The 12,309-nt window shown below is 45.7% G+C and overlaps 1 protein-coding gene across 2 annotated transcripts in view; it reads left to right on the top strand.

The window, feature by feature from the left end:
- rab11fip3 (RAB11 family interacting protein 3 (class II)) overlaps nt 1-12,309 on the top strand; it is a 91,767-nt gene that overhangs the window by 59,636 nt on the left and 19,822 nt on the right. Inside the window, exons 4-6 of one of the 2 annotated variants that reach the window (XM_068003614.1) lie at nt 8,078-8,289; nt 11,278-11,448; nt 11,972-12,103. In XM_068003614.1, coding sequence (XP_067859715.1) covers nt 8,078-8,289; nt 11,278-11,448; nt 11,972-12,103 — 515 coding nt within the window. The remainder of the gene's footprint in view (nt 1-8,077; nt 8,290-11,277; nt 11,449-11,971; nt 12,104-12,309) is intronic. The other variant, XM_068003616.1, reaches the window with a different exon arrangement.

A 12,309-nucleotide genomic window follows, 5' to 3' on the forward strand; every position in this document is an offset into this window, starting at 1 on the left:
TATAGAACACTTGACTGGCAGCAAAAAGCTATTGTAGGAAATGCTGCTGGAAACTCCAATTCTGTTTTATAAAAACAAACGTGAGACAGTTTGATTTTTTTTGATCTTCAATTTGAAGAGATTCCACCTTTCATTGTGACTCTCTGACTTCTGGCTTGAGTGCGATCACTTTCTGAGACCAGGACAAGGAAGGTGCAGGCTAGAGATGGACAGAAAATTGACGTCTGACATTTTTGTTCAAGCTGATGGGATCCTGACAACCTTTTTGCAGGGTTCTAATTGTATATATTCAGCATTCTGTATGAATAAAACTGGAATTGTAGTATCCTTACAGTTGGCAGAGTTGCTGTATAAATGTCTCTGTTCAGCATCTGTACCCTCATCCAGCTGAAGTACCTGGTACTGTCCTGATAGAGGCAGTTTTGAGTGGGTGAAATGGGCTGGGCTGTGTTGAAGCGGGTGCCCATGTACACGGCCGCCTTTGAGCGGAGGTAACTGGCCCTGGCTGAGGTAGGTGAGGTACGAGCGACTTGTTGGAACCTCCCTCAATTCTAATGAAGTCATCTGTAAACACAGTGCTGATTGGGTGTGTGCAGAGGAATTACAAGTCTCAGCATTCTGCTTGAACTTTGGACTTAACTCGCAAGAGTGGAATAAACATTGGGAAGCAGTAACTAAACTGCAGCACTTATATCCGTGTGTGTTTGTACTGAAGACGTCAGGGAAAGGTAACCATAGGACCTAGCAACACCAATGGCTTGTGATCCTGGTTCGATTTTTATTCACAATGTGGTGTGCAGTGCTCGGAGAAATGTGAAATCTTTGACTACTCCATACGAGCTGCTTGTAGGTAGTGTATAAAGGAAAGTGTTTGTGTACAGATTAGGCTGTGCTCTGTTCAATGCTGGCCTGTTTTTGTTGGCAAGTATTTTTAGCTTACTTGTTGCTGTAGGTTGAGCTCAGGTAGCTCACAAAGGCCTTCTCGTCCGTCGAGGTGAAAGGCCTCGTTCAGAGATTGTTCTTCCGTGGTGCCAGGTCTTGAGACGGTCTTGTGCTTATTCCCAAGGTTGACTGGTTATTGATCATGCTTGTGCTTCCCATAAAATCTGTTTCTATAGGGAACGAGGGGACCAGCCTTTACACGGTTGGTTTGACGCTGAGAGCGGATTGTGCTTGTCAAATCTGCCCTGATAGCCCCATAGATTCCCTGCTTTTACTAAACTGATCAGAAGTAGCAAAATGCAAGGGCTGCTTCACCAGAGCCAGGTTTCAGGAGAGTGCCTGCCCTTGCCTGCTTATTGCTTGACAGTGTATGACTTTGGGGCCATCTGTGACTGTTGCCATTCTCGCTCTGCCATAGAGTACTTTGGGAGTGTATCGAAGCAGTTTCAAGGTAAGGATCGCGAATGGCTTGGTTATCTCAATGTCTGCAAGTGAGTGAACCATCATTTGTGGTACTGAGCCGAAGGCCTGGGTTCCAGTCCATTGCTTGTGCTCTTTGTGGAGCTCAGCTGGGATGCTGGTAGATTTGCTGCAATTGACCTCCATGACTTTGGTCTTGAGAGGAGACAAATAAATCGGGCTAAATCTGCTCACTATCCAGTGACCTCTTGTGGCAAAGGGGACACTTGGATGTTGATGAGGACAGAATTGGGCTCGACTGTGATGCTTTCCATGGTTGAACCCCCTAGGCTGATGCAGTAAGGATAGTCAATTGAGCGAGGTGCTGCTGCCTCGATGGAATTGTACCCTGCGTGGAATAAGTTTTTTGTTGGAAGGTAGCAAAGGGTGAGCTTCGGTAGCATGGAAACCATATCAGACAGTTTAAGTTGAAGTGGTAAGGACTGGGTAACTGAATGGGCTGTGCAATGTTACAGTAAATGTACGATTGCTGCACTATTAGAATAAGATGCTGACTGTTCGTTCTTGAATTGATTGGACCAAGTTTATTACTGAACTCTGTGCCCTTCACTTTGTACAGTGAGCTACGGCAGTGATCACCTTTGTGCTGTGAAACTTCAATATTCCTACGGAAGGTGGTTTTCCATTGCTGGTATAGTTTGGATCAGTGTGCCAGCTCTCGCTGCATCTATACCGCTTTGACTCTGCCATCAGGGTGGGGGAGCCGGGTTGGAAGTGTGAACTCCAAGCTGATAAAGAGGCATTGTGTGCTCAGAATGTGAATTAAATAAAATTTAAGGTGCAGGCCTGCATTGGACTTTCTGTAATTGTCTTTTTTTCATGAGTTCCCTAAAAGTTGCTCCATACTGAAGCATAGTTTCAAGTATTGAAATCCTCTGTGGCAGTTGCACCTCTTGTGCTCCATTTACTGATTACAGAAAAGCACTAAATTCAGGGGTTTGTAAGTTTTTAGTTTAAGATATAAACTAGTCATTGTCTCGTGGTACAGCTTATAGGAAGTCAGATGACTGACTTCTGTGAGAGCACCTCTCTCTGCACCCCATGGCTACTCTCACTGGCCAATTCTGCCCCTTTCTCTTTGTACCCTTTTGTCTTGTTCTGTTGCTGACCCTGTTGAGCCGCTCTTGATGGTCTGATATGTTCACCCCTCTTGCTGCCCATCATCGCTCCATCTGATGATTAAGTACCCCTTTTGTCAGTGTCCCCCCATTCACTCTTAATAGCCCTCCTTTGCTGCCCCCATGTTCTCTTGTCTCTGCACCCCACTGGTTCACTCTATCACCCTAGGTTCTGCTTTTTCATTGGCTCCCATTAGATGTGTGCAACAGATTATCAGTGCCCCACTATGCACCTTCTCTCACTGCCTCCCATTCTCCTCTTGTATCCTTTATGGTTCCTTCTCCCCTGTTTTGCTGCCCCTTAACCCCTGGTGTTTCGCTGCCCCCTCATGTTCTACTTTTTGCCTCCGATCCCCTCTGTGTGCGTGCCCCCAAATTCCCCCCCCCCCCCCCCCCCCCAATCTTGTCGTGGCGCTCTGGTATTTCTTTGTTGTGGTGAGTTTTGGTCTTGCCTAAAACCCGGAAGGGAGGACGAGGCCTGTACGGGCCAAAACAAAACAAAATGAAACTCGACTTTGAGACACTGTCGAACCTTCCTGGAACAGGTTCAGAAACCTAACCCTTCATCCTTTTACAGTACAAACCAGTAAATGAGTTTAAAGAGACAGCCTGTCTCCAGGATGAGGACAGAAGGTATCTGGTAGCTGGTAGGAGGCATAATACTGTAACACAACCAGGGCTTCAGACGATGTAACTACAAGAACAAAGCTCAAGTGATTCAGAAGATCGGCCTGCTCTGCTCCCTATATGGTGACAGTAGATTGGGATTACATCTTTGTGTTTATGCCAATTGGGAGTGTGCCCTCCTTTGTGACGCATGTCCCTGAATAAGATACAAACTGAAGTTAAACTGTAAAAAGTTCAACAATTTACACAAGTAATGTGTACTAGAATATTGTATCATTACACAAATTCAGGGCCTTGGTTGGGAAGTGTAGGATTGGAAGATGTTTAACAGAAGGCAGAGTGTGACTACCTCAGCTCACAGGGAGATGGTGAGGTTATGTTCCGTTCAGAAGTTGCCCACCCAAACATTACATTTCCACATGGGTAATGATTGTGGCCAAATTCAAACATGTATGCAATATTCTTAAATTGGGGCATTATCATCTCTCTCTGCAGACATCCTTAGAACAGCCATCTGCCCCTGAACTCTGTGCCCAGAGCAGTGATCCTAATATTTCATGTAACTCCTTCCTGGGCTTTAGTTCCTGTTTATGCTGTGAGTGTATATGGTGTTAAATCCACTCACTAGTTTTGTACTTCCTGATCTGTTGATGGATTTAGGAGGGGGCTGGCTGGATAGTGGATTGCATTAAAGCTCGGCCTCCTCATAACCAAGTGTCATTCTTGTTAAAGACAGAAAACACTTGAGCATCCCCAAGCCCTCGTCCAATATTTTCCAACTGCTAGTATCCAATGTTTGAAATCGGAAACGATTGTGAAGCCTGTCTTCCTGACTTTTTCCTGTTTTTCTGAGGCTCCCCTCCAGCTTTTAACTTTCGTGCTTGTTTCTCTCAGTTGTTTGGTTCTGTTTGTTCTGTTGAAAGTTTCACCGCATCCAGCCAGGCTCCTGCTATGGAACCAATCCTTTTTATATGAGGGGGGTTTAATTGGCACAGGTCTGGGAGGCGACAATGTATTCAAGGACTTTGAAGAAGGAAGGGCTTTTGGAGATGGGGCAGTAGTTCATGAGGACAGGGGTCAAGGGTGGGTTTTTTAGGGGGGTTAGTGATAGTGGTTTTGAGAGGGAGGTGGATGGACAGTGCTTGAAGAGGGTGAATCATTTACAATGTCAGCTGGCATGGGGGCCAGGAAGGGAAGTTTGGTCAGCAATTTAATGGAAATTGGTTTGAGGGAGCAGGAGGTGCGTCTCAGATGATGTAAGTTTGGAGATGGGGGTGAAACAAGAGAGTTGGGGTTCAGGGCTATAGTAGGAAGGGGCTGGGATTCATCTCTCCTTCCTATCTGTACTGTGCCGTAATGTTACACAGCTTAAAACACTCTCCGTGGACAGACAGAATCTCTTAATTGTATTACTGGATGTTTTTCACAGTTCAAGTGCACGCAGTACTGTAAGTTCACACACCCACTGTTGTGCTTTGCTGAAATCCTAGTGATAACACTGACTTTGCCTGACTGGGCAGTCTGAGAGTGGAGCACCTCATTTGGGACATTGAGGAATTCCATGAATTTGTTTTTCAGGCAGTTTTAATCTTTGTCCATTTCTGATTGTAATAATTTCTTTGGTTGAAAGTTAACCACATTGGGCCATTGAAAGCGAACTCTTTGAATGCTTGTCGTTTCACGGGAGAATGAATTAAGTACACTGCAAACACTGACACGAATAGAGTGTTTCCAGGGATTGGCTTTTGGTTCGGCCAACACAGACATTGTGTTGAATGCAGCATCCCACTGCTCTTCTGACATTCTGTACTGTCTGCTCCAGGCTTGGAACCAACTCCTGGGGGGGATGCAATAGTTTACTTGCATTTGACTGAATTTTGAGGAACCAGTTTGGGTGCATCTCCTACACAGGAACGCATCGATGATGCAGCATAATAGGGATGTATGAAACACTCTCCAATCCAGGTTCTGTTGATTATAATTCGAAGCAAGACGCCGCCAAACTGAACCCATCTCTACTGTCGGTGCACTAATTTGTGGCTGTTTGACAACGGTTGTGATTGGAGGGAGGGGAGGAGAGAGGAAAGAGATGGACTGCTTGAGTAAAATGAAAGCAATATAATCAAATAGATTAACTGTCAGTTAAACTGGTCAAAAACCCTGGCCGTGCAGCACTCAGCAAAACCTGTATCTGACAGTGCGCTATTCAACTGGAAAAGATTGAAATTGATCAGCTGTAATCAAACCAATAGTTTCACGTGTAGTTCTGTCTCGAACTTGTAGCCAGCACTGAATTGCGGATCACTGTAAAGGCGCTTGTGTGTTTCAGAGTAACATGGCGAGCAAAAGAAGTGATTGAGCTCATAAAGGGGTTGCACTGGTGTTGATCGAATGTGCTGTGGACAGCCGCACAATACCAGGACCATTCCCGAGATTGTCTCCCTGTTCCATACCGACATTCAGTTGCCTCTGGTTCGCCTATCGTCTTCGGGCTGGCTGCACATGAGCTCCTTGTTGAGAAGGCCATCAGGTTTCAGTATGAAATTTCATACTACTTAATGGTCAAATCAGCATTTTATTCCCAGACATTAAGCTTCACCTGTCTCTTGTAGCAATGTAATAGCTCCAGTCTCCACACTGAAACATTGCTGTCGCTCTGCACTGTGGACCGTATTCTGTGCTGGTCTCAGTGGGGTGCACAAATTCCCCAGGACTAGGGAGGGGGAAAATCCAGCTGAGTTCCTGCTCCGGTTGCTTAAAGTGGCCCATGTGGGGTTATGGGTGTGGACAGGATCAGGCTCGGCTCTGATGTCCAAGCTCTCTCTCAATGAGAGTTCAGCGTGGAGCCCGGGGGCGGTCAGCGCGGGTGGAGCCCGGGGGCGGTCAGCGCGGGTGGAGCCCGGGGGCGGTCAGCGCGGGTGGAGCCCGGGGGCGGTCAGCGCGGGTGGAGCCCGGGGGCGGTCAGCGCGGGTGGAGCCCGGGGGCGGGGAGAGTCAGGGCTGTCAGGAGAGGAGGGGATAATATTGCCGCAGTGTGGTGCGATTTAACCTGTCTCACCCACTGACTTTTAAACCTATATAACAATAGGTTGCAGTGTTTCAGTCTGGCAAGAGGAAATTAAATGTCTGTTCTAATTATACCCTGTGAATGCTTCACCAACATTGTGGAAATCATCCACTGAGCGGTTTTCTGATCAGCTGTTGATTTGCCTCTAAAGGCTGCAGCTGAGAACTCAAAAATTTGAAAAGTTGAGTTGATTTTTATTTTAGCTGCCGTTTTCTGTTCGGGTATTACAGGGTGCAGGGTTGGGATCGGTTTCTAATTGTGTTAGCGAATTGGAGTCTAATTGTTTCCCAGCTGCTATCATCTGTCGGGTCCATGATATCATCCTCAACTACTAGTGCAGCAAGAGGTGCTTTGGAGAAGTGCCTATGGCTGTTGGGGTATTCCAACACTCAGGAGTACAGAGATCTGGTCAGAAATAAAACCGCTTGGAGATTGTCACAAAAAGACTAAATTGGACAGAAACCTTATTAAGAGGGAATGAGAAGCAAATGTTTGTTCTGTTAATTTTTTTTTAAAAAAAGTCTGATTAAACTTAAATTAAAGATGAAAGACCCATAATGCAGGACATCACAAACTTGAAAAGAGTAAAAGAGACGACGAGAATCTGACGAAGGGTTATCGACCTGAAGCGTTAACTCTCTTTCTTTCTCCACAGATGCTGCCTGACTGGCTGAGCTTCTCCAGCATTTTCTGTTTTTATTTCAGATTTTCAGCATCCGCAGTATCGAGCTCTCCTTTATGTGGTAGCAGCACCCCAACTTGGTATTGGTGTCATGCTGGGATTGTGATGCAACTAATCTTCATGGTGGGACCTGGTGGGGAGGGAGGTGTTTGATTGGTGGGATGGAGAGTTACTCTGTTGCCATAGCTACACCTGTGCTGATGAGGAAGGTAGACACAGCAGAATCCCAAATCCCGGCTGTCATTCAAGGCAACAATGACCCAAAGCTGGGTAGCTATTGGGAGGTGTAAGGTGACATCTGGGGAATGATTTTTGGCATGTTCTACCTGATGGATTACTGGTAGTCCACAGCTTGGAGTATCAGCCTGGGGTGACATGAGCAGATTTCATGGAGCTGGCTTTGTTTAGATGTGTAACGTTGAACACATTGGACTGCCAGGTTGTGTGACCTTGCACCTGAATGCCTTTTAAAAGGAGCCCTACTGCGTAACCTCACAGCAACAGGGGAGACTTGGCCATGAGGAAGGTTGGGTATGGTGTCCTGCTCCTGAGAGAATGCTGATGTCAAGTTTTAGAATAGCCAGGTCCGGTGTGCAGAAGGACCCCATTTGAGACACTGGGTGAAATGAGCAGGGCTGTGGTCAGGATGGCCGGTCCTGACATACTTATTAGTTGATGACTTACTCTGTGAAGGACGCGAGTTAATTTTAACCTCCTTATTGGCTTGTATGCAGTCAGGCTTGATTGGTAACGTGTCAGCAGGTATTTAATGAAGCACTCTGGGCGAATACATGTGTCTGATGGTAGCTACATCACCATCTCTCTATTGATTCAGGACTCCCTATTGATTTGGAAACCAGATGTTGTCTCCTGTTAAGTATTGTATCTTTTGTTCTCCCTGCTTGCTGCTGTTTGTGGCTGAACCTCCCTGTGTAAGATCACCTTTTATGTGTACTGCTACTGCCTGGGTTTAAACTACACTTAAATCACACAGATTGGAAATGTGTGTTCCCCCGATTCACTCCTACAGTGTCTATAAAACTCTTGTTACTGTCGCTGTTTTCCTGTGTTATGGTCTGGTACACTGGTTTGTTGCCATGGTGATCTTAGTACACTGATCTTTGTGTTCTGACATCTAACATGTCACCTTGGCCATTTTTAGACTAACGAGGTGACTGACAGTGCTTACATGGGCTCTGAGAGCACCTACAGTGAGTGTGAGACATTCACGGACGAGGATACGGGCACACTGGTTCACCATGGAGCACACGAGGAGTTGGAGACTGACAGTGCTATTGACGCCACGCTGAACTCTGAGTTCACAGACACACTTGAAGAGCCAGGAAGTAGTGTCCTGTTTAATGGGGAAATGAAGTAAGTTCTCTTGCAACTGTCATTGGATAATTTGGGGCCGGTCCTCTCTACTTGAATAGTGTGTCCTCTCTACTTCTGATAGTCAACACTGAGACTGGCTGTTATGATTAGCATTAAACTATATCGTTATCTCTGGCACCTATGTTTGGAATCTAACCCAAACTGAAGGAATGGAACTTCCTCGCTGCCATTTATAGAAACAGTACAGGTTTGGTGAAATCTGTAATGATTCTCTGTGTGGGTATGAATAGACAACTCACCACCCATAATCTGTGTGTTTGAGCCACTTCAGACACTCTCCCTCCATGTTTAGATATGTGGTAGGGTGTGTTGATTTAAATCTGGGACTGAACTAAAATTCCATGTTGGATGCAGTGCACCAGTAACTTGGCAACTTCCATTTTTTTTGGGAGGGACAAAATTAATATTGTCAGCACAGGCTGCCTAATCGGGTGGTGCCTAGCACCCACTTATCTTTGAACTTCCACCCAAAATAAAGATTAGTTTAATCCCACTCTTAATTCAATACGGCCAGCAGAGAGGGCTCATTAAATGTACGAGTGATGTTCGGAAATTATAAATAGGATCTTTTAAAAGCAATCCAGTTCGAGTGGAATTGGGCAAATAAACTCTCGGTGCAGTGTGACCGGATCTGCTGTCTGCTGTGCTGCGACTGGCAGAGTGAGCAGAGACTCCTGTCTGATGGTCCAAGGTGGAAAGAGATGTTTGTGCAGTCAAGCCTGAGAAACTGAGCGTGCCAAAGGGTGATTTGAAGTGTGAGTGAAGCTACTTGGCAGTTGCATACAGTGCCACAGTGTGTCCTGCGTACAGGAGTTCCACTGGTGTCAATAGTTCCACTGGGTCAGAATCTGGGACAAGAAGGTTTGTAGGAAAGATCAGGCTAAATTTTCTGAGTGCAAGGGGACGACATCCTAGCCTCCTATCCCAGAATGGCCGTGCTCACCAGCAGCCCCTAGAGGCTGGAGGCCTGAAGCAGTGTTGCAACTAAGCAAATTGTACTGTTCCCAGGATGAGATCCATCTGATGTTGGACCAGTGTGCCTGTAAAGGAATGGTCATGTATGCCTCTGTTAGGGTGAGGAGGAGATTGCCTTTCTGCCTACAGTGCAAGGGAAGCCTAATTGTTCTAAGAAACCTGGCTGTACTTGCCACATGGCTTTCCTTGCTACAAGGTTTAACAAGAAGTAATGTGAAAAATTGCTTTGTCAGCAAGCAAACATTGTTCAAGGCACAGGCTATAATTAACCAGAACATCCTGTTGACCAAAGGTCACCGGTTACTGGCTTAGTACAAAGAGGAGAAGAGTCAATTCTCTCAACTCTCAATTCACTTTATTCACGCCGTTGTAGCTTATACATCTGGTTAGATATAGACATGTAGTTTGCACCAAGTTATACAGTTTTATACCCAAACTAGGATCTAAACGCACACCCACTAGGTTTTTCTGACACTCCGAGTGGTCACAGAATATAAAGGATAAGGCGAGCTGACGCTGGCCAGGCGTTTCTCTCTCTCTCTCTCTCCGTCTCTGTCTCTGTCTCTCTCTCTACGTCCCTGACGTAGGTTCTTCCACGTCCGCGATGGTTGGTCTTCGCTCTGGCTCCACGCCCCAGATCCTTTATTCCTTATTCCGAATCTTATCTCTTCAAGCTGTGCTCTCTCTCCCGCTTTGGTTTAGGCTTGCTCGCCTTAGCCTGTGTCGTCTCCTCATTGGCTCTGTCCCAAGGACTTAGGTAGCATTACCTCATTACTCCTTTTCTAAATAAGGACTTGTGTCTTATCGCATCTCCTTTGTCGTTCACAAAACTTAGCTAATTCAAACCGGTTCCAGCCAGCTCAGGCCAGCGACTGAACTCTGGTTACTTCAGTTCAAAAGTTGCTCTTGTCTGTGTGTCAGCAGCTGATGTCTCAGGTTACTTTCTGCAGCCCCTGGCCAACAATCCTGTAACCAAAACTAATAACTAACTCACTTCCTGAGCTGATAACTTATTCCCTCCAAGAGGTAAATCACTGGTTTGTAGAGTGTACATTATATACTCAGTAGTTGCATTTAACACCTGGGCACCTTCCTCTAATATTGTTTGATTTTTTTTTTCTATAGCTAGGCATCTCTGCATTATTCCATTCTTCCCACACTGAAACCTTTTGGGTATCCACCTGAGGGCTGTTTACTGTGTAGAATCCCTAAACCTCTACACCTTTTCACCCTAGTTTGATACAACTGAGTGGCTTGCTAGACCACTTCAGAGGGCAATTAAGAGTCGACCACATTGATGTGGGACTAGAGTCACATATAGACCAGACCGGGTAAGGATGGCAGGTTTCCTTCCCTGAGGATATTAGCGAACCAATTGGGTTTTTACCACAATCGACAGCTTCCCGGTCACTTTTACTGATTCCAGATTTTTATTTCCAATTTTTTTTAGAACAGAATTCAAATTCTCAAACTGTCAGGATGGGATTTGAACCTTGTTCTCTGGATTATTAGTCCAGTAACATAATCACTACACTTCATGCTAAGGTGCTCCAAGCTGGCCTGAAAATGTTTGTCTGCCAGCCTGGGGGGAGTTGAACCAAGGAAGAATCTGGCATTACCTACCTCCCGGTATTCCTCGTTCTTTGGGGGTCCAGCCTGCATATACAGAGCTAACTGATAGTCAGCCCCTCACCCCCTCCTGTGTCCCAGCATGGCTCAGCTGTGAGATGCTGGTTCACTGCTGCGGTTCCAAGACCGTTTACTGTTGGGCCACGTGAAGAACTGAGGCATTTTATACAGTGAGCCAGTGAAGATCATGTGACCTCGGGTTCAATTTTCTCAATGGAACAGTCACCGAGTGAGTGACAGCAGTGTGCAGTAATCTCAAAGAATGAGGAAAGCCATCTCGAAAGTGGATAGGTAATGTTACTTTGAAAAAGGGCGTGATAAGTTTTTAATTCTCTTGCTACATAATCCCTCTTTTTTGGCTAGGACTCATCAGCACAGCTTCTCGATGAGCTCCAATGTTTCTCTTAGCACCGAGGAGCACTTTGAAGATTACGGTGAGAGCAATGAAATCGACTTTGCATCCAGCAGTCTCTGTCAGGACGGAGACACGAGTATCAACGGTCACTTTAATCGCTCATCGCTGCTGTCTCCCAGGTAAGGTCAGCACTGGTGAATATTGCCAGGTGTAGATGCTAGGAGAGGACTAGTGCAGCTGATTAGGACATCGAGAGTCCTGAAGTCTTAGTGTAGGTACCTTGCAGTCACTTTATCTCCACTATCCAGTTAGCTCAATGCTGACCGGTGAAAACCTTTTTTGTTTCTGATGCTGGAAGTCAATTTCTAGAGACTGAGTCTGGTCTCTAGATGCCTGTCAGCCACAGAAAGAGACCCTGATATCCTGAAATTGTCATCTTGCTGCAGAATTGAATATATTTCTGATTACTGTTTCTGAAAAAATGTTTTATGTAACGAGGGCCCTTTGCTAGGACCAGGAAGTAGGGAAAATAACTCTGCGTCTGTCTCTTGTAATCACTCACCTCACCACCGCAGCGAATTGCACATTTCTTCTGAAAACCTTCACCTTGTAAAATCTGCACTCCAATCACTTTCTGAATTTTGTGTGTCCTTGTAATCAGTAACTTCTCTAATCTCGCAATTGACGCTTCTGATTTTCCAGTGATCATTTCACTTCAACTTTACAAAGTGTCATTGGGGAAGAGATGCTGGAATTTTACTGCACCCAGTGTCATAGGCAAATCAATCGCCTGGAAGACCTGTCTGCCCGCCTCAACAGTCTTGAAATGAATAGGTAACTGCATGATTCTGCCTTGCTTATGGTTGGTCTTGTGGGTGATGGCTTTTCTGTTGTTGCTTGCGAGACCCAATTTTACTCCCAAGGGATTGAGCTTAAAATGGAAACTGTGTAGACGAAGCACGTCAGCTCCATTAGTTACACTTTTTAAGAATTTGGAAATCTCTTGAACTCCCTGTTGTGTAGTTTCCAGGTCCAGTTCC

This window comes from Heptranchias perlo, chromosome 22 (genome assembly GCF_035084215.1).
Source record: "Heptranchias perlo isolate sHepPer1 chromosome 22, sHepPer1.hap1, whole genome shotgun sequence".
Lineage (NCBI taxonomy): Eukaryota > Metazoa > Chordata > Chondrichthyes > Hexanchiformes > Hexanchidae > Heptranchias > Heptranchias perlo.